The sequence below is a fragment of the Dysidea avara genome, chromosome 13, assembly GCF_963678975.1.
Source record: "Dysidea avara chromosome 13, odDysAvar1.4, whole genome shotgun sequence".
In the NCBI taxonomy this organism is placed as follows: Eukaryota; Metazoa; Porifera; class Demospongiae; order Dictyoceratida; family Dysideidae; genus Dysidea; species Dysidea avara.
This window is the reverse complement of record NC_089284.1, coordinates 15,022,591-15,045,898: the sequence shown is the minus strand read 5'-3', so window position 1 is coordinate 15,045,898 and position 23,308 is coordinate 15,022,591. Positions and strand designations below refer to the sequence as shown.

Here is a 23,308-nt window from a genome sequence, read left to right as displayed (position 1 = left end):
TTTTTAATAGATAACCAGTTTATCTACTAATCATTCAGTCAAGCGTAACTCACAATTGATTATGGTAAACAATGTTTCACCTACTACAACAGCTAAAGGATGTATCATATATTTGTCCTCATTTGTGCTCCATTTCTTTCTCCAGCTAGTTCATGGGTAGCCATGTCATCAATGACTTCTTGTGCTAGCTATTACAAGAATAGTCTGTAATTTCTCTAGTGAGTGAATTGATTGCAGATCTAGAGATGCGTTCCTTTATAATTTCTTTTTTTTTACATTCCACAGAATAGGTTTCAAGGTTCTGGCTCCCTGCTTTTATTCTTCTAGCAGGTCCCTTGTAGGATAGCATTTACAAACAGACTGTGTAGGGGTGGGGGGGACATACAGTTTCAATTTTAACACTTGCATATTGAGTGAACCATGTGACAAGCTTAAGGTGTATCACATTACCTTTACAACACACAGTGTTCAAACAGAAGCTGAATTACTTAGCAGTAATTGATAGCCTCTTTATAATGTAATTATGACTGGTGAACCAGTACATACTGCATCAGAGAAAGAATAGTGTCATAAAATTAATTGTGAGTATATACGGTTTAAAATTAAGTAGGGGTCATAGGAATGAAACAAAGGAGGTCTTGTACACCTACATTGACTAATTGTCATTAGCAAGCCATCCATATGTTTAATTCCTACCTCAGTCATAGTTGGTCAAGCCATGATTGAGTCTCCACTAGTATAGCTGCAAGAGCTCAAAATAACAGCATGTCATTTTCCAACCAAAAAGCCACAATTACCAACCAAATTTAAAATGGGCTGGCATTTAAAATAAGCTTATAAAAACGTTGAATATAAGCTGTTTACTATTGTGTACCAATGGCCGACTATGTTGCATGTTGGCCTGTCATTTTGACAGATCATGTAAGAGACATTATGTTGAGCACTGAACTACCAAATATTTACACTGACAAATGACCAACTTCCTGTTTGCCAACAACTTTCATCCCATAGTCAATCGATCAGACAACATCAACCCTGTTGATATGGATAAGATAATGTTGCATTTTTAGCATACATCAAAAATACATTCAGATATCAATACAATTACACAGTCCAGTGTACATTAGCAACACTCTGAGATAAGTCACTTCTCATAACAATGACGACCCTTTCAACTGCTTGCCCAAGTATTCCCTGTAGAGATGAGAAAAATGAAAGATACATAAAGAGCAACATTGGTAAACAAAAATACATTACAAGAAGTCTTGAAAACCGTAAACAGCAATGAATCGAAGGGAAAATGTAGTAAGGCATTTGCCCTGCATTTTAAACAGATCACACACTACTTTACAGCATCACTGGACTGCCACAAAAGATTTGCTCAAAAACTTAACAATGTCAGTCAGTCCACATAGTGTAGAGGAAAACACTCAAGTGCAAAGACCACAGAAGTCCTCACTAATGTACTGGGACTATTAGTGTATTGTGGTACATGATACAGACACTACATAGAGATGTGCCCACAGTGGTCGGGACCAGCCACCACTCAAATAAAATAGCCACCACTATCACTCACCAACCACTACAAATTCACTTCTAACTTATGCAAATTAAGGCCCCACATGTTCTATCCTAATCTGTTGGACTTTGTCCTCTTTCTTGCAGCCACCACTACTATAAACTTAGGCACATCCCTGACTACATAAAGTTACATGTTATTGTAACAATTCAGGTTCTAATGTTATGCTACATTGCTATACAACAGATCCACACAAGCTTTGTGCTTCCTTATCAGGGATTACTACACCCTTCAGAATTGTACCTGTTAATACTAACTAACTAGTACAGTCACATGTCATATAGTCCCTAGGGCAGCCACAATGGCTAGGCCATACAAGTGCGGGATGTTAAGTAACTGTCTGTACCACATCCTAAACTTCAGAGACAACAGAATTATTAAAAGGTAACTATCTGAACATTTTTGCATGAGTATACTTATAGCAAGAGTTAATAATAGTGGTATTACCTCTTGTTTATAGTAAGTACAAGAGTTAAGTATGTCTAGGACATTGAAGTACACTATGGCTTTTTAAGTGACTTTCCAAGTGGGTTCCCCACTTTGGGTACTTGCCCAAGTCAAGGTGCCATATAGAATCAAGCATACCACAGGAACTTGGTTAAATTAATACCTTGGTATGAAAATTTGATGTTGCTACTATTCAAGGATGACCACTATTTGAGGGTGGTGTTTATTGCATAAGGCCGTTTTAAAAGTGTGGCAACTATTCAGTATATTGTTGTTGTTTATGTACTGACCATACCACGCACACGCACACGCACACCACACACTAGTACACACTAACACACACACACACACACACACACACACCCTAACACACACCCTAACACACACACACACACACCCTAACACACACACACCATAACACACACACACACACCCTAACACACACACACACACCCTAACACACACACACACACACACCCTAACACACACACACACACACACCCTAACACACACACACACTAGTGGTGTGCGATATCAGGATTTTTATTTCGATATGTTATCGATACGATATTGGGGTAAATATCGAAATTTCGATACGATTTTGGATAATTTTTAATTGTGTGGGTGGTGTAATTGCGTGGGCATCCGATATTTATAAATATGCTTGAAATACACTTTACACACAAACTATTGCATAAAACTAATAATAAGCCTAGGAAACTGGTAGACAAGTTTTTAAAGTGGCTAGATAGTACAGAACCAACCTTCATTTCTGCGCAATCACATACTAAATGCTGTAGATTTATCGAAATATTCTTCGATATTTCGATAATTATCGCAAAATATTACTTTTTCGATAAATATCGAAATCTGCTAAAGCAGTATCGAAAATCGATACGATAACGATATCGACAAAATTATCGCGAAATCAATATTTTTTCGATATATCGCACATCACTAACACACACACCCTAACACACACCCTAACACACACACACACCCTAACACACACACACACGCACACGCACACACACACCCTAACACACCCTAACACACCCTAACACACACACACACACACACACACACACACACACACACACACACACACACACACACACACACACACACACACACACACACACACACACACACACACACACACACACACACACACACACACATACACACACAAAAATAAACATGCACACTACACATATACTTTACCAGTTTTGGACCATCATCTTCTGCACTGCTAGTAGAGCCTGCATACGTACCTCGGAGTTACTGTGCACCACAAGTTTCATCACCACCTCCTTTCCTTTCAGCTGTTCTATTACTCTAAAACAAATACATAACAAGGAAATAGTCAAGACAATCTAATGTACTTAACTACCACTTTTAACTTAGGAAATTCTTGATACCCAAAATTGAGAAATTGAAAATGTTTAGAGAGTATTTCAAATGAAGTTGTATGTTCTATTACAGTATACGAATAGTGCTGTAAAAAATGGTTATTTGAAATTGTTTGAGAACACTGGGGTTCGGACTACTGCATCATATAACACTCTATTACAAAGCATACAGGACATGATATGCATGCAAATTATGTATATATCCACAAAAGTTTAGCTATGTGTGGCAGCTGCAGGGTCATGTGCACATTATATCGCGAGCGTGATGTACAGTCTATAATGTTTATTACGCATCACATGGGCATGAGTGTGTGTGTGTGTGTGTGTGTGTGTGTGTGTGTGTGTGTGTGTGTGTGTGTGTGTGTGTGTGTGTGTGTGTTGTGTGTCTGTGGGGGCATGCTCCCAGACCCCACTAGAAAGTGTATGCTCCACATACTAAGTGAGCTTTACACATTGTACAAATTGTATCAACCAGTCACCACCCTGCTTAACCCCCTACTTTAAACTTTGTAGCCATGTCTCACTGTGTGTGCACACATGCGGGTTTGAAAATCCCTTTTAGAAATTCTTAGAATTGCCCCTGCCAAGAAGTTTTCTCAAAGTATGAGTTTACAGTCAAAAGCTGAATACTCTTACAGCCCCCTGACAATCTAGGGTTGATAGTCAACACAGATGACATAAATGTAGTGCATACAATAGACGGACTTGGATAAGTGTGGTTATCACAATGCACACAATGTCACTAACTTCTTCCCTCTGGGGTAGTACCTGACGTACTCTCCAATATCAAAGCATGCCACAGATACTGCCACCGGAGATGGAGACTCCTCTAAGATTGACACTAACAATCTATAACAATCAATAATCATCCTATGATAGTTACCATACACAACACACGTATATACATACATTCATTCGCAACTATGCATAGTCCCTAATGTATACACACAGAACAATATAACAATACGTACACAATCTACACGTACACATATGCGCACACATGAGCACTTAGGCACACACAGACACATAGATTAATTCATACACATTCTATTGCACCTTAAGATTTCATAATTATCATCATTAAATCTTGAGACATTTTCTCGCTATAGGGCATTAGATAGAAACACGTAAATACACAATCGAAACAACACACCCTGCTATACAGTTTCTTTGTCTTCATAACACAAGTAAGTTACACAAATGAGTTTACTATTTTGTTATGGACAGTGACATACACAAGTACATTTTTACAAAGCTCTCTACTTTCCAGATGTATCTCACATGTAATGATATAGAGCAACAGCTTTATTTGTACAAGCAAGAATTAAAACACAGGCATACCCAGTGTGCTTACGGGAGGGTTGAAGGAGCCTTTCAAGATTCACACTGACTTGTAATATTAAGAAATGACTTACCCAAAATTTCTCTGATTTGTGCACCGGACTCCATTCCAGTCTGCCAGATCGTACTTCATGGACATACTCATCAAAAGAACTACAAGCATGTGTACCACATGTGTTTACTGAACACACAATAGCATACCTTACAGCTACAGGACATACAACAAAGTTTTATTACTAAATCCATAAAACAAAATATTATTCTTCATAGTTGTAGTAGGCCTTTGGTATTTTATATAAGTACTTCTTCGCACACCTTAAAAATATAAAATTGAAGATCCCCAACCTTAAAACATTTGTTGTGCCAAAGTTTTCTAACCATATACTGCAGCTTTCCCCAACCAAATAAAGTAAAGCAGTAAAACTATTCATTTGCTACCAACACAAAGTCATTTTGTTAATTAATCACATTCCTTGTCATTTGCTTTAGTAATGACAAATTTACAAATGTGTTGTGTGTACGTATACTTCACAGCAAAGTAGGGTGCTGCACTGCTGACCTTGTATCAATCTTATTGTATCACAACAATATGTATACATGGCAATGCACATTTATACTGACTGTATACAATACAGTGGAACTTGTCTTATCCCTTAATTCCAGCAGCATAAAATCCTGATAAAATGCATATACCATAACTGCATAAGCCACTGAAGTGGCTACTGTGTTCAGTGATTGATAACTTGTATACAGGTCACATGGACTTGCAATTTGGAAAGCCGACATCATACACAACAAAATGGACACCAAGTTTAATTGATTGTGACGTTTCTTCCCCAAGCTATGGTGATTTAAATACAGGAGTGTAATTCGCATACTGTTTTAAAGAAGACGACATCCTTAAGGTTTAATAGAAAATTAAAGAGTGTCATGTGGAAAGATTATGTGTCAATATACAAGTTGATAAGGTCCACCGTGGCACACTGCTCAAGATGTGTTGTTTTCAGCAAATCACCCACGATTGGTCACCTCGTGGACAGCCTTCGAGTAAGTTAATAGAAATTCTTGTCAATCCAGGACAAATGTTCATTGGAACTCAGGTGAAGTGATGAAGATCATGAAACAAGCAAGGAGACTGAGAGCACTACCTACAGGTACTTTACTTATTAATGTCTGCGAATGTACAAGTACGCATTTTCCAAGCATACTTTTACAAAAGTTGCTTATATGTCTTTAAGGATTAAAGGACATAATATCAATAGTTCATTCTTAATATACACCCACACAATACACTATTACCAGTAATCTTACCTCAAGTCTTGTTCACTGGCAGTCAAGTATTCGTATAAGAAGGTTATATCCTCCTAGAACAGTAATAAAAGTATAAGAGATTGGCTAAAGCAATGTGTATACATACAATACGTATGAATGCAGTAATACTTTTCACCAGTTAAACACCACAAGGCCACATTTATTTTGAAGCAGCATCACAGCCACAAACAGTGCACTTAAATAATATCCCAGAGTACATGTGTGAAGTAGGAAGAGCAGAATTTTACTAAATAGAAAATTAAAGAGTGGTACTGTTGAGAGCAGTTGGAAAAAAGCCACTCAAAACAAAACAAAAATACTACGTCAGGTGCACAGCAACGCGATTAACCTTGGATAGTGACTGGCTGTTTTTTTTTTCATGTTGAAAGATATAGTAACCACAGCATTTAACTGATGGTATATTATGTACATACATACATACATATATATATACACTGAGAAGTAAAATACGTACCTCTATCTCTGTATCTACCCATGTTTGTTTTACTAGAATGTTTAGTACCTGCAAAAATACATAATAACCACTGAGAAAAATATTGCTTCGAGCAATACAGTGTATATACATACAGCATACAATTGTTTTACAAAAAGAAATGGGATTCTGTAAATACAAAAATATTTACAACAGGACTTCTGTTGTTCAAAACACAATGTGTACTTCATCCTATCCATAGCAATTCATCCAATCTGTTACATTTTAATTAATAAAAATCATGTTGACTTCTTGTCAACACTATGCACAGCAAAAGGTACCTTGTTTGGTGCCATAGCCATTAAAGTACTTTCAATATACGTTGTACTGTAGTCTGTTCAGCTATAAACTAAGAAGATTGAACAACTACATTGATAGTCCGAACCTTTGAATACCTGAACAGTGAATTGACTGTTCTGTAGAGTATTTTATGTTGTTGTTATAACTGGTGTATGCACTATTAGAGTAATTGGCTCTGTATACATAGCCTGGTACCACATTACCTGAATTATAGCCAGTATTGTTTAAATGATAGAGCATTAATAAATGCCAGGTCTCAAATAAATGACTAGAACACATCAAGGAGAGCACAATCAGAGGGATAGTTGATTTCAAGGAATACGTGATTGTTGGTTTTGTATTTAAATGTCGGTTTTGTGCAGTCGACAGTGTTTAGACTATAGTACAGCTCATTTAGAGGTTTACTAAATCACTTAGTGCTCATAATGGAGTGTATCATCATCTGTGCAATTTCGTTCACTAGTTTTTATAGTAGCCTGCCTAACAACAGTTCATATCCAAACAATTCCAGCATACACACAGACCAGCCACAATTTTGAAGCGAATATTGCAGTTAAGGTGGTGCTAAGGGCAGCCGTAGTAAGTTATTCGGACAGCACATTTGTGGTAATGCACGAACAAACATGGAAATCCATAGACCACAACGAAGCATCTCAGTAGACTAACAGAACAAGCTGTGTCAGTCTGCCCAGCTACTGTTGATACAACTAATGCTATTCACGCTTTAAAACTATTAGCTTGTCACAACTCACTGGCGAACAGCAACAGCTGCCATCGCGTGATTACTGTTGTACAGAGCGTACCCTGACTAGGTGCATGGGTTGAAACATTGATTTGTGCTGCTGGACTTAATCAGTTCAGTCATAAGAAACTGAATATGACTGTTCAATTAGAGTGTTTTGATATAACATTGTTAGAGCAGTTGAACACGTACAGTATGTAAATGAATAACAGATATGTTATCTGAGAACACTGGGACCCTACACTGTCTGCCCCACAAGAGGCAGTTTCATCCACTCACTCTTAGTGCCTTGAAATGGATCATCTGTGAAGCATAGAGGTCAGCAGCAGCTTTCTCTGGTTTCTCCAGCATGTTCTAGGAAAGAAAAATACCATCACATGTACATTGCTGCAGTAGTGACTCAGTTACTTCCCATAATAACTTATCATTTACTTCACGATAGCAACACTGTAATGTTGGCAACACGTGGGCATTAAATTAAAACCAGTACTTGTTAGAGGGAAGTGTAATGGCTATTTTCACTGCCTTCTTGTATTCACAAGCAAGCAAATTGCTACAATCAGACAATTTTAAAAATGTTACCAAAAAAGTTTACTACATTTAAACTTGTTGTTAGACGCTAAACACCTTTAAACAGTGATAAAATTGGTGAACACATGTATTAAGTTATAAGTGAGTACATCAGGCAGAATGTGTCCAGTCACACACGCAAGCACAGACTGACAGATTAGTACATGTATACGACAAAGCAAACAGTTAGACAGCAGGAAGTTGGTACATACTCTGAGAGTAGCTAAAATTATCCTCTTCACTTTTTCCTTTTCAGTTCCACGTAGTACATCAGATAACACCATCACTATCGGCTGACTGTGAGAGGTCATGTGGGAACATAATACAGAATGAGCTTGTACATGGCTCGCAGAAATATTCTGCATTCCCATAGGCGTGCAGCACATTAGTATTTTGACTTACTCTTTGATCCGGTTCACAATTTTTTCATTAAAAGTTAACATCCACAAGCAAAAAATGAGTTGGTATTGCTGCTGGAAGTCAATCCTTCCATCAAGTATTTGTAGTATACTATAAGTAACAACGACATAACACAGTATACGGAGCAGGGTGACAGTCACATACAGTTTCACTCCATTGGCCTCATAAAATGGTATACGGTAGCAGTCCCTTCTGAGTAAGTACTGAAGTGATCTGGACAAGTTGACAAAATAATCAGTTTGCTGCAAGAAAAAAAATGTTGTAAAATTATGCATGGTGCTTTTGGCAGCAATACCAGCAATGACTCTTGATAGGGCTGCAACGAATGTCAAATTTAGTATATGGATATTAGGATGTCTTAGCAAACAAATATCGAATTATTTAGTAACATTTTGAGTAATGCAAAAGTGCTACATAATGGTCATTTTCTCTCTGAAATATATGTAAAATTAATGGTGGTCGTCTTTATATTCAATTTTACGTGGCAGAACAGTCCATTTTGACAAATATAGCTGGTAACCAATACCATTTCCACTGTAAACACTTGTAATTTACTAGTAAATGAATATCCGAATGGTATCTGGATAAAACCTTAGCCCTTAAACTCTCATAGGCCAGAAAACTGGCCCAAATATGTGTGCTTTGCACAAAGTGCTATGACTTTCAAAGCATCCATCCTATGGCTTCGCAATTTATGCCATTCTACTTGTAATGTAACAGGGATTTAAATGATACCAAGGGTTTTCCCTAGCACTAAATAGCGAGGCTAAAACTAGCCATGAAAATAACTTTTTGGCAAGGAAACATGCAAACCATTTACATACCTTTATAAAATCATCCATAACTCAATGGTTGTTGATCCTATCAACTTGCAACAAGTTCCGTTCGTTTCACCACAATTTTTTCTATCAGGCCATATATGACTCACGTGAGTAAACCCACAATCAAAATAAAGACATGGCAAGAATTTTGAAACACAGAGATGCGTGTTCACAAGTAAGCTACTGTAGTTACAGTGTCCATTTTACCTTCCTCCAAGTAGCCCTGTGAACAGACTTTAGAACACTGTGTTATTTTAGGCTATAAGAATTAATTTACCCGACCTAATGTCGCCATGTGTGCCCATATTGTGTAAACACACATTCCGCAAAGTTCTCTGCGGGTTTATGGGTTAACGAACAAATATCCAAACAAATTGAATATTTGTTGCAGCCTATATTATAGAATTACACATACTCCAAAATCCCTACACATACATGCAGTATCACACTCACACATGGAGCACACACTCAATTACACACGTGTGTGTGTGTGTGTGTGTGTGTGTGTGTGTGTGTGTGTGTGTGTGTGTGTGTGTGTGTGTGTGTGTGTGTGTGTGTGTACATGCATGGATACACACACATGTACAGTGGAACACCAGTAGCAAAACAGAGGGAGAGGTTTATGATACTAACAGGTCTGTAGTATAAAATTCTAAGACCAATCTCAATACACCAAAACTGGCGGTCTTTTCATTATACATAAAGACATTTCTTGGTACATACGTAGTGCTAATAAACCAGAGAAGGCTGGTCACTTAACATCTTGTGGTCTCAAAAGTGTTCAATATTGACATCTCTGAGTGACAACTACGCACTATTCCCACTATCAATACAGTGTGTGTGTGTGTGTGTGTGTGTGTGTGTGTGTGTGTGTGTGTGTGTGTGTGTGTGTGTGTGTGTGTGTGTGTGTGTGTGTGTGTGTGTGTGTGTGTGTGTGTGTGTGTGTGTGTGTGTGTGTGTGTGTGTGTGTGTGTGTGTGTGTGAGTACTGCTTACTGTAGTACCTGTCCTGATAGCTGAGAAGCACACCACTCCAAGTACTGCATCAAGTTCTCCTCATCAATCTGCTCTTGACTGCAGAAGGCCAGCTTGGCAATTATCATACTGGACTGCAACAAGTAAATTGATTATTCTACCAACACTCAAAGTAACATTGTGAGCAGGCAGGCAGATTTTGCTGAATTACATAGCTCACATCACTCAGAATGCAACTACTTTTTTACATCTGCTCTAGCTTGCCACTAGCTTTAACAGTTGTGTACCGTACGATGAGTTTATTTCAAAGGTAAAGAATAGCCAACAGTTTTATTTTCAAATGTGAAGGGTCTAAGTAATGTGTACATATTTACAGCATAGCATCATAATGCACATTAAAAGAGACCTACGTATGGCAACCACGTAAACCGATACAATTGAAATGGAGACAGTGATAAGAAGTATCATGTCTACATAGAAATGTGGACCGCTACACACTAGGGGGGAATATTCTTTTGCAGACGAGTACCAGAAAATCTTCATGATTGATTTGCCAATGTAATTATAAAAGGCAGTGAAATCATTTGCCATGCACAGAGGGAGATCTCGTCTAGTTGTAATGTCATGATGCACCCAAATGTTTCTACACACTCAGCTTCAGACAGTCACATAAAAGTTTGAGATCAATTGTGCATGGTATCTACATTGCGTATTTGCTTTATATTCGAAGAGTTAAATCTTCATAGATGTGCTCTTTGATTAATTTAAAAATTAAGAAATAACCCATTGTATGGTAATAGCTGCATTCAGTCACTACATATCATTGGTGTGGAAAGGAAAATAGCGATACTGGTGGGTATGAGAAACTAATTGATGTAGTCTAACAGTGATAATTTTAAAAATACCCTTGTAGAAATGCTAGACTATATACAGGATTGGATGAAACTAGCAATACTACAAATGACTGCTTACTTATCTACACCACTCAGGCCTTCCAAGAAACTAAAATGATTGGTGGTACCAAGTCAATGGTTCTTAAATACTCTAACAGAGCAGTCAATTAAAAGAGACAACATGAAAAATGAGCCAACATTTTTGCAACTTTCTATTTTATAATTTATTGAAACAAGCTGTGTAAAAATATGTGTGCCACATAAAAGTTTTATGTATATTTTAATTGTTTCTCTACACAGCGAAACAAAACTCAAATCAATAAAACCTAAAACCTAGATTCTACTGTTCACAAAGGGTAAGGAAACCTTTGCTTCGTATTCATAGAGTAAGACACATGAGTTTGGGGGCTGATTTACGATGTGGTAGAAATAAAGTTTCCATTGTCATTTGTTGTAATGGCCTTTTTCTTTGTGCACACAAAGGAATAGAGGCAAAGCCCTATGCATTGACAGATTTGTCAGTTCATGGTGAAAAGATTGAGCCAAGTGATGTTTTTTGTAGCTTACTTCAGTTGTGAGCTGTAGCTTATTACGATACTAATTCAATGCTTGTACAAATCAAATTTAATGTTGTCCCAACTGTCTGGCGCTATATTATAACTCCAAGACTATTCTACATGTAAGAATAAAATTTCATGGCTGTCCACTCCTTTGTTGCTAGACAACAGAGAAGTAATAAATTGGAATTCAAAAAAATGTATAAGAGTGAATGTAAAGGGCATGTACTGTCACATACATAATCACTATGCATATACTACAAGCATTTTATATACACTAATATGTACTGTACACACTGGCCATACAAAGAACCAACCTGATGTTTAGCATAGAGATCATTACGGAACAGAATACTTACAAGGAGCTGCGTAAACTGTGGTCTGTGTATAGTATACAAGTGTATACATGGGAGTGACAAATGTGGGACTTACAATGGAGTAAACTCGGCAACTTTTACCAACGTATCTTCATCCATTAGGAGGTCACTTAGCCATGTCAGGATGTAACGCAAGCTCTCGTCCTTTTGTATGTTCTTAATCATTGTTGTGAACATCTTGACACACTGTAGTATATAGAATACACAGTAAGTGTAGTTCACAGTTGACACATATATACTTACATTCACAATCATTCCCATGCACATTCAGACACACAAGTCAAAAATTTTTTGGTTGTTACATGATTATACCTACCCAGTAAAACACAGGGCAACTTTTTTAGGGATTCTCCTGGGATAGAATTAGTGCCCCTGTGCCATGTCTCATGGTGCAGGAGTGGGAACCTCTATCACATGAGACATGGCTAGAGTTCAAAATAAGAGATGAAAATTGAGTGGCAATTATTAAAATTGTCGTGTCATTTACTGAGCACCACTATTGTAATGTACAGTAAATGTGGCTGCTCCAAGTCAAGTTTGTATGGCAGTTTGCTTAAATTGCACGGAAAATGGCCAATGGCTACCCATTATTTTGAACTCTGGATGATGGCAGTGGAACGTTTGTTTCCCAGCTAACACCAGATCCCCCTTACAGATGGGTAAGCTGGAATAAAGTTTCTTACAACACAAACAACTGGGTACCAAACTTTGCAGTTACGGCAAATTCCCCAACCACTTGAACGTTTCTGCTTCAATCCATGTACACACAATACACCTACTAATGTCTACATGAACAATAAGTTCACATACCTCGCTAGTTTTCTTGTCTGCAAGAACTTTTCTACCATACATGTCTTGGGCCTGAAATTCTGCAGCAAAACGATACTCTGCGTCTCCAATGATCTTGTTGCTGTGTGTAATTATCAAAATCAAATTTTCGACAAGCATATCAAATTCTACCCATAGTATATGTACCTTGTAGTTAAGTTCATGATATACTAATGAGTTGTTAGTATATCATGAACTTAATTATGGAGTGCCATTTGCAACAAAAAGGCAGTTTAGAAATTAAAGCTTTCATATTGAGCAACATCAATTAGGTTGGTAGTTAGCCAAATATACAGTACACTAGCTACGTAACTCACTTGTAAAAGTCCTTGAAGTTCAAGGTGATGCTCCTCAGTCTCACTGCCTCCATTTCCAGCTTGTCTTGAGCAATCGGTGGCGGCACTGGAAGAACAATGAATCAGCATTAGACAATTATTCAGACATTGACATTGGCTTTAGCAATTAAACCATAAGCAAAAAAATAAAAATAATAAATAGGAGATACGATTTGTAAACTATGTACTGAGGTGTCTAGGGGTACAGGGTGTACCTCATCCCTGTATCACGTATACACTTCATTTAACAATCACAAAAACCACAAGTAAGTTCTCTCCACAATAACAGGATCTTCCCTAAAGAGCGGTTCAACACTACTCTACTTTTCATTTCAAATCACATATTTCACAAGGTATTACACCCTTTGGGTTAAGTTATAGCTACATAAGCTATCAGTGCAACCATTATTGTAGCTTGGCCACAACACACTAATCTAGCTACATGAGTTCAGTCACACACCACATGTACAGTACGTCACTTAGCAGACAATACAGCTGCTTACCTGGAGACTTCTTGTGGCCAGTGACGGCTTCAGGATCATCAACATCAAGTCTTCTGTAAACGGCACTTGTCATCTTAGCAGATTATTATGATAGTCCAGTGGGTGTACTGAAATGTGGCACATACACGTGTAAAACCCTGCGCCCTGTCGTGTTCACTGTGAAGCTTACTGATAATACTGTTAGCCGAGCGTACAGAGCCTTTCCTATTACACACTAGTGAACACAGGATGAAGGCTTACACTGTCGGTTTGTTGGATGGTCAAAGTAGACAAACTTAAAAGCAGAACTTCGAAAAGGACGGTTTTCTCAATAAACGCGCACTACAATCGGTCACGAGACCTTCATACGATCGTTACACTCTCCGCTACACGAATGAACTTGTCAGTAAGCCGTACAAGTGACAAAGCCATACTAATGCGGTACACAACTCACTTGTTCATTCTTAGAATCAAGAACTACAGTCAGTGCCAAGCTGTAGCCGTTGTTCAGGCGTTTTGTAACGTTTACGGAATATAGTTTTCCGTAAATTAGGGGCGGGATTATAGTATGTACAAGTTGAGCTGGATCCTGAAAAATAGCCAAAAATTAAAAGTGGATTTTTTCTCAAGAGAGTGAACATTTCAGCCAACCAGATGATTAATGGTGACAGCAAAGGTGTCAACAACAGACACGTGCAATTTGACTTCATTACAAGTTCGTTAAAGCACTAAGGGTAAGTATAAGCCAGCCTTGCATAAGCGGCTCTCCTACCAAAACCCATCAATCCAAGAGGGGTTTTTTTAATTTTTTTTTTTACACTAGTAGCTATATTATCAAATACATAATACACAAAGAAATATATACTCCACAGTTAAATCTTTCCTTCACTAACTACCAGGGAACTACATGATCACTGGCAGCAGGCTGTGGTCTACCACATGAGGAGGTTTGGTAGGTTTGGCAGCTGGGTGTAGTAGCGATTCTGAGAGAATTTTAAAATTAATGGAAATGGCTTTTATTTAGCATAGCCTTGTGCAGTACTCCCTGAGGATCTCATAAACACTTGGTTTTTAAAAATCCGTCATAGGATGGTGGAGTTATAAGCAATTTTATCCGCTTTAAAATAGGAAAAATTTTCTCCATATCTTTCCATTGAAAAATGGCACATTTGAACAAATGCTTATAACTGAGCTTTACAATAACATTTTGAACTTCTGTTTTCTGTTATTAATACTGTAACACATCAGAGACCACAGCGTAACCTTACTTGTAAAACCCTCTGAAGAAAGGTCACCTCCATAGAAGGCCACTACATACATTTAGCATTTTGCGGATGGTAAAACGGCATACACATGGTGAAGTGTAACCACTCTGTACCAGTCATATCCACTCAAAATTATAATGTGCATGCAAAGCAAGGAGTTGTACAGTTGATTTGTAGCTGTTTATATGATTATTTTTTCTCTGAATGTACAGCTCCTTGACAGCTACCTAAATGGTGCATCAGAGATGAGCTATTTGTGGTGCAAAGGTGCCGGCTGACTTTTAGCATAGTAATATTGAAAACTACATGGACAAAAATGTTCACCTTGGTGTAAATAACATGTGCTAGGTCGTTTCTTGCAAAGAGAACATAACATTGTGGTGGCTTTATTGCAAAATAATCTTATAATTGGCATAAAACTCCACACAAACATATTTGTAGCAGCAAACTAACTGCACCATCGTATTCCTTGCCCCCAGAAACCCTAGAAACAATCCAATTGTTTGACCAATCACTCGTATGGCAGCGAATTGATTGTGCCAACTCTCCAATGGAAGATTCTGGCACGGAGAAAGTTTTATGCAAAATTTATGAAATTCCAGAATCGCTAGGTGTAGCCCTTCGCAATAGGATTTTTCTATTGAGGCACCCCATTCTTGTCATGCTTGTTCCTTACCCCTTGCCTTGGGTAGAGGAGTGCATCTGGCTGTATTTTATACAAAATAGCATTCACAATCAGCTTGGGCGAGAATAAGTGATAAGGGCCCCTTCACTACACCCAAGGTGAGCTCCTGCCCTCTGTTTCTTGATCCCTGGGTAGGAGTGGATCTCACCCAAGCTGAAAGTCTCCAAAATTTCTTATAGTATATTGTATACCTATCCACACATCTCTCAGAGGCATGACCTTTAAAAGCAGTTCATGTCATTCTAAATAATTTGCAACTGAGTGTAATTGATGGCCATCTCAGTAACATGATACCTACTATAGCATTAATGTTAATAATCAACCACGATGTATCACCACTTTTCTACACGAGAGTCACGACCACTGATGACCTTGCAGTGATGACAACTAAATGTTCTAGTGGCTGGCCATAAGAAACTGGTGGTATAATTGCACCACACTAATTAAAGTCCAGGAGAATGACACCAAATAACCATCGCTGAGTCATCTTTGTTTAGCTTGTGGAAACCATTACTTGGATTGGCTGATTAATGTATGCATGTTTACCATAATTATTAGGCCTTAGTTCTGCTTACTAGCCATTACTAATTCTCAACTGGAATAACCGTCCCATTAGCTATTTAGTACAAGCTTTACATCATGAGTGTTGAGTGTCTTTAGGACACCCCCTGCTAAAGAAGTATATTTGAAAAACCAAACAAGGCAGAAAAAAAATCCTAGGCAGCCTCAATCCTGCACTCACCTGCAATTGTATATGCTACAATTTCAAATAACAAATAGCTATATTGCAGTGCTACACCAAGTGATATGTATTTACTGAGATATAATCATAAATTAATAGATTGAGTGATTGGTTACCTTTGTCCTGTGCTGACTGTTGAGACTAGTATAGTAGATTGAAAAGACCACTGCAAAATAGCCCAGCCTACATATTGTTATGTCCATAACAGTAGCACACCTTTTTGTTACATATGAACACCATGCCTGCTGTAGGTAGAGCTAACAATTCTATATCCCATACTAAATTGAATTGCTATATACCTTGCCATGCGGTCCCCACAATTTCATCTGTCCACACAATAGAATATTCTAGCAAGCACATTCCAATAAATGCCCTTTCCTGTAGCTGTGCACCCTCCATACTTATTAACCTTGTTTAAGTTAACCTTCATGGAAAGGACTGTAATGAACACTGCACTTTTATGGCCTCCTTATAGGAAATGTATGGTGAAAATTTTGATTGACTAAATATTATGTCAGACATTAGAATGAAAAGATTTTAAAATATTTTTAGCGGGTCAAGCAGTACTACAAATGATCCACATTTCAAGATCATGTGTAATTGCATCCATAAGATACTAAATGTTTTTGAGGATTCAGCTGAACGCATGCATACTATAGATACCTTGAAATTAATCAAGTGTCCTCCTTATCAAGGTGTCCTAGGCCAGTGTAGAGATAATTATGAAGTACCCAGATTAGGCAGGTGATTAACTGGTAACTAGCTAGGTGGAAAGGATGATGACACCATACTCAGGTGGTAGACTTGCTGCATTCAGCTTTAAATTACTATCACTTCGAGCAAATGATGAGTTACATATCAGTGTAGCAAATGACCATCTAAGAGTCATCTTCATTATTAAAAGAGCTGAGAACCAGGTAACAACTGAATGATGGTTACTGTAATAATTTGGGCTGTTCTGCAGCCAGCTACCTGCACACAATAGGCTACATAGTTGTTCCATTATCTATACTGGAATTATATAAATTTTCAACATTCCACTATAAACAAGGGTTTACGAACTGTTGATAAAAGTGTAATTGCAATTTCAACACACAATAAACTGGATTGGCAAAATCTGTTACATCACAACTAAATCACAAGTATAATAAAAACAGCAAAACATACAACTTAACACTGTATGCATACTATTCCTAACTGCTTAACATGTTGGTGTTAACAAAAGTGATAGTACACTTACTATCCCATCAGGATGAAGATGCTCATCAAAATAGCCACCATCACAACAAGCCAAACTTGAGGTCTTGTACAGCTGGGACCTGTAAGAGAAACCTCACTTAGCGATCACCTTTTCAATATGACCACCTCATTGGCCAAATCACTAGGATTTTTAGTCTGTTGTCCTATGCATGTGCGAGAAAAATGGTGGATTCAATCAAGATTCAGGTCACTGTGTGTCCTATCACAATAGATAATTGTATGATGAAACTATTACTTGTCGTGCTGTTGTGATGCCTTTATTAACCCTTCAGCCACCTGGTTTGTAAGCACATGTATAAGTAATAGGACAACTGACTGTAAATTCCTGGTAATTGGGTCCCATGGCCAAACATACGTAATGTGTACTTCATAACCTCACTATTGTTAGTCATAATTTGGTTCCATGAGATGGCCCCAGGGGCAGATCCAGGGAGGGGTTCAAAGGGTTCCACGGAACCCCCCTTTTTTGAAAAGCCTCAATAGCATCAATAATTCAAAATACTCTAATAGAGCAGTCAAGATCAAGATACTCTAATAGAGCAGTCACAGTCTTCTTCAGAAGAGCAGTAACAAGCTACGTAGATAGTTATAGTTGGTGGAAGGCAGCCATTGTCAACAGGTAGTTACCTTTTTTTTGTCTTCAACTTATGATGTAATCAGTTACTATATAGCTTAAACTGTTGTGGGAATTTTACTCCAGCTCTTCCAAGAGCAAATTAATTAAATGTGCTTTTACCACCAGTATGAATGGCTGGTATAAGACTGAGCAATTTCTCTCATAATAATCATTGCTTCATGTATAGTAAAAAATTGCAGGTTGATCAAACATCTCATCTCAAGGAGAAGTTCAAAAATTATTCAACCTTGAGAACAAACCCCAAGATGTGATCTGTATGCCATAATTGTACCAGAACCCTTATAAACTGTCTGTCAGTAGGGATCAGCTGATTATGCTTCAGGCTATTCTTTCTTTTTACTTCTACCTCTTGTTCCCAAAATTATTTCTGGTTATAAGGCAGCCAATCATGTACTTTAATAGCACTTTGAATTGCAGATAGAATATAAGATACTCTGATAATTTGGGTGAATGTATTATTAGGGTGAATATTTTTTTGATACCAGGCCATTTTTCATTGTGATGATCTCAACTAGCTCTTTACACTTACTTGTTAACACAATTCAACTACTACTTATAACACCATATCAAAGGAAGGAATGGCTTTAGATGAATGACACTATGATCATGACAAAAAGCATGCCTCTATTATTAATTAATAAGTAGCTGTTTTGCATATATACTTTTTAGTATACTTGTGCGACTACCACTATAGTGGTAGAGCAAAATCATACCGCAGTATCCAGTTTAAATAAGTACTTGTAATGTAAACTGTATAGTTTAACACAATAGCCACAGTGACCAAATTCCAAATAGTTGGAAAGCAGCTACTCTCCAAGCAAGATTCTGAGATACACCTGGCATAAAGAAATATACATCTCAATTGTTTGAACAGAAGCTGTAATTATCTTTCTGTGCTAAACCCTTTTACCACATACCTTGTCCACTTTCTCTAACAACAGCAGCCATTCCTTCTAGTTGGTGTATCTCAATGTGACAATGGAGCAGCCACCATCCTGGATTATCTGTTATAAATCTTATCACAGTATATCCTCCGTATGGTACTATGACTGTGTCCTTCAGTGGAAAACTTATGTCCCTGTTCAGGACTTCTTCTGGTGGCATATCACCCTTCCATCTGACAGTTTGTAGTCGTGTGAAACTTCCATCGGTCTCTGTTTCCACAGTTATGAATTGTTCACACGGATCACCAGATTTTTCTACAATACATTCTATATCTTTATTGGGAGACTTGTATGTCCCATTTGGGTAGTAATCTGGATACCCAACTTTGACCACATAGAAGCTGTGTCCATGTAGGTGAACTGGATGGGATGATTCTGGATTATCTGGAGGTTTGGTTCCAGGAGAGTTGGTAATAACCAAGTCAAGGGCATCACCCTGCTTCACCCTACTGATATCGATCACATGAGTACAGGTACAATGGTTAGTAGCATTATGATCACAACCTCTCCCTGGGCAAACGTCTGCTCTAAAAGCATTGGTGGAAGGCAAGTCAGAAGGGAAACGAAAGTTTATTCCATCAACTGAACTACCTCTGGTACTGTTTTCTCCATCAAATCCGAAGTCATAAAAAAATGTTGTAAGGTTTTTATCAAGTTTTGGATTACCAATAGATGTGTTAAACATATCTCTGAATTTTTCAACATTAGTGCAATTAATGTTTGGGTTAACTGGTACATAAGGACAATTGACATAATAACAAGTTTGAGATGAACAAGACCAAGTTCTGGACACATCTGGATTACTGAAATGTTGAGTGGCACCTTCATAATGTAGAATGGCCTCAGCTTTATGATTCATAATACTATTATAAAAGTTGGGATCCTCTAGGTTTGGATCTTCCAAAGTCTCCGCCAGTATCCAGTAATCTCTTATTTCCTGATCAGCATAAACTATTACATCATAACGTTCTCCTGTATTGACTATAACGTAATGTACATCTTCAATGAGTTCAATGTAATTTCCGTCTGTAGCTATCACTGTTAGTAAATGATTTTCAACGGAGAACTTGTATGCATACAATGCTTGAGCTCCAATCAGTCTGAAACGATAAATCATGTTTTCTGTAACATTGAATCTGTTAAGTTCAGCAAAATTGTGTTGACCTGATTTGTTGTAGTGTCTTCCCTTGTCATTGATAATACCTGACCAAAATGGGATGGGAGCAACTTGTGTGTTATCTAACGCTTTAGTATCATCAAAAGCTGTATATTCGTCATCATAAAATCCAAGGCTACTTCTAATCTGATAGAACAAGTCAATTGAAGGATCTTTTTGCCAGTCCATCAGTAGAAGTGTATGTTCCTCAGGACGATCTACAATCGAATAAATACTAAGCATGTCATCCTTCACTATCAATGCACCATACAGTCCATCAGTCCTGTGAGCACCACTGTGAGCATGGTACCAATGTGTGCCATTAGGAAATGCCTTGAACTTGTATGTGAAACTTTCATGTGTGGGAATAGGCTTCTGGGAAATAAACGCAACTCCATCCATCGCTGATGTACCTCTCTGATGCATTCCATGCCAGTGAATGGATATTCCTTCAACATTTGGTAACTCATTATAGACAGTGATGTGTAGCATTTGGTTTTCTCTGGCTATGATAGTGGGACCAGGCATTTGACCATTAACTGTGATCAAGGGTCTGAATTCACCATCAACAGTAATTGGTGGGTGCAATCGATCTTCATTACTTGGCCGGCGTGTAGTAGACACAAGAACAAGGCTACCATTTTCATCATAACGTGCTCTATACCCCACAAGCTTCCTGTCTCCATCAATGATGTCATAATATGTCATCGACATGAATGGTTCCACCACTAGTGCTATTTCACAAGGCTTGTCTCCAACTGTCTCCAGTGTACAATCCCACACAGTTTTGCTTGCATTAAATGTTGGAGCATTGTTAGAATTAGCTGCTACTAGACATGCCAGTGAGATGACTGCAACCAGCAACTAAAAAATAAAAGCAACTAGATAATAGCCAAATCAAAATAACAAGAAGTGGTGCAATAACAATCACACTACAACCACGTACACCACAAAACAATGGCCAATGAATTTAACATCCACAGCTTTAGCCTTATTGCATTCAGTGATAGGGAAATCTCCCAACAATCATAAAGGTCTGACTGATTCAGACTATAGCTAGTAACCTACAATAAGTTATTATAGCCAGAACTTTGTAAAAGCTCAGTTTCCAATATAAAAGGTAATTGACTCTTTAAGACAGAAACTAGTGTCCTAAACGCTGTATCCACTAATAATGTACATGACACTGAGCCCATACAAACCTATGATAATGCTGTACCCTTATCCATAAAAATCTGTTATAGCCAATTATACAATTTCTGTGATTTCTCACAAATTATTCTTAATACTTCCCTTAAAAGCTATCCATTCATGCTATGAAGCATACATATCTTTACCTTCAACATTTTGACACTGGCACAAACTCTACCAACAACTTCCAATAGACTCCAACAAACTGTGGTACCACACTACAATCAAAACACTATTATAATGGTAACCACCAACATAACAGTCTAATTAAATAATGCACTATCCCATAAGAATGTTGTCAAGTGCCACACTGGCTGGGACTGGTACAGATGGGTGTGAAGCAGTGAAACATGCTCACAGCTGGAAGCTAGTTGCAGCCTCACAGTAAACTGAAGAGAAAGAGTTGAACTATGTATATATTCCCATTAGGTATAATGTAATACTGAAAATTTAGGAACAAAACAGGATGTCTATGGTAAGTTACACCCTAAAAGGACAACTTTTTATGTGTCCATTTCATCAACTCTCCCTGTGCCATGTTAACTCTTAGCTTTGACATACCACTATCTGTAAACTTGTTCTTACTGCTAACCTGCATGAGTTCAAGTTTGCATCCTTTTTTTTACAATAAAGATCATTGTGTGTGTGTGTGGTGTAATTTTCTGTGCCCAACACATTACACATTGTGTGTGGCCAATGGTCAACATTCATAGTTCCTGGAACTCAGTACAAAGTCTGAAGAAGTCATAAGAATGCAATCATTTCTTGGAAATGGAGTGGATGAATTTAGTTATACAACAATAGCACTCCCATCTGTTCTGCAATAGCAAACACATTATCACTAAACAGCACATATATGCTATGTTAAGTATCATTTGATCTGTAGTGCAGCACAAATGATATCCAATGTCTGTTTGCTTTCACTTGCCAGCAGTCATCATGCAAACTGCATAGTAATTGTCTTTCTCTGCTATGCCCATACCATTCCCTTGACCATAGACACATTATAGCAATTTACACAAATCTTGCAAAAAAAAATTAGAGCCATATATTCATACAGTAGTGAATTGTAAAGTAGTGAATTGTAAAGTGTAAGAAATGACTTCTGTCATCATCCACCGACATCTGGTACCACTAAAGCACTTAAAGCTACTTTTGACATTTAAATTGACAAATTCCCCTTACATGTGCCATTTGATTAGCACAATCTTTTGCAAACTGCTGCAGATAGTAGATAGAATCTTGTTTTAATCTACTTATATGCTCTGATTACTAGCTACATTGCTATTAATTTATAGTAGAATCTATTGCTGGGAGTGACAAATCAATTCCTTAGGAGTGGAACATACACTCTCCTCAGTATGCTCATAGCTGTAAAAATTTACTATAATTTCATTGATAAGTCAATATTGACTTGTCCTGTAAATATTCTGTGCAAACTAATTGCAATTTCAGCACATGTTGCTACATATATACCCAGTGATTTTTTTTTTAAAGTTTCACTTCACATCTTTCTGCTGAGTTTGCATGGAAACTGTTTCAGTAG

The 23,308-nt window shown here is 37.7% G+C and overlaps 2 protein-coding genes across 4 annotated transcripts; both read right to left on the bottom strand.

Moving 5' to 3' along the window:
• Positions 1 to 1,048: 1,048 nt before the first annotated feature.
• On the bottom strand, positions 1,049 to 14,437 carry LOC136242778 (V-type proton ATPase subunit H-like). Of its 3 annotated transcripts, none has more exons than XM_066034253.1 (18): positions 14,337 to 14,437; positions 13,904 to 13,956; positions 13,383 to 13,467; positions 13,048 to 13,147; positions 12,293 to 12,423; positions 12,178 to 12,241; positions 10,440 to 10,544; positions 8,760 to 8,857; positions 8,598 to 8,705; positions 8,408 to 8,492; positions 7,905 to 7,979; positions 6,566 to 6,613; positions 6,091 to 6,143; positions 4,854 to 4,932; positions 4,495 to 4,541; positions 4,186 to 4,287; positions 3,251 to 3,364; positions 1,049 to 1,194 (listed from the first exon to the last, which is right to left on the bottom strand). In XM_066034253.1, the coding sequence occupies exons 1-18, from the start codon at positions 14,342 to 14,344 to the stop codon at positions 1,152 to 1,154; spliced, it is 1,398 nt and encodes a 465-aa protein (XP_065890325.1). In that variant the 5' UTR covers positions 14,345 to 14,437; the 3' UTR covers positions 1,049 to 1,151. The 3 variants fall into 3 exon arrangements, with proteins under 3 accessions (XP_065890325.1, XP_065890322.1, XP_065890324.1); XM_066034250.1 differs by having other exon boundaries at positions 13,904 to 14,010; positions 14,337 to 14,431; XM_066034252.1 differs by lacking the exon at positions 14,337 to 14,437 and adding an exon at positions 14,073 to 14,312 and having other exon boundaries at positions 13,904 to 14,010.
• A 3,199-nt stretch (positions 14,438 to 17,636) lies between these two features.
• On the bottom strand, positions 17,637 to 22,059 carry LOC136243508 (uncharacterized). The gene is made up of 3 exons (XM_066035010.1): positions 21,909 to 22,059; positions 19,389 to 21,435; positions 17,637 to 17,893 (listed from the first exon to the last, which is right to left on the bottom strand). The coding sequence occupies exons 1-3, from the start codon at positions 21,915 to 21,917 to the stop codon at positions 17,814 to 17,816; spliced, it is 2,136 nt and encodes a 711-aa protein (XP_065891082.1). The 5' UTR covers positions 21,918 to 22,059; the 3' UTR covers positions 17,637 to 17,813.
• Between the last annotated feature and the right edge of the window lie 1,249 nt (positions 22,060 to 23,308).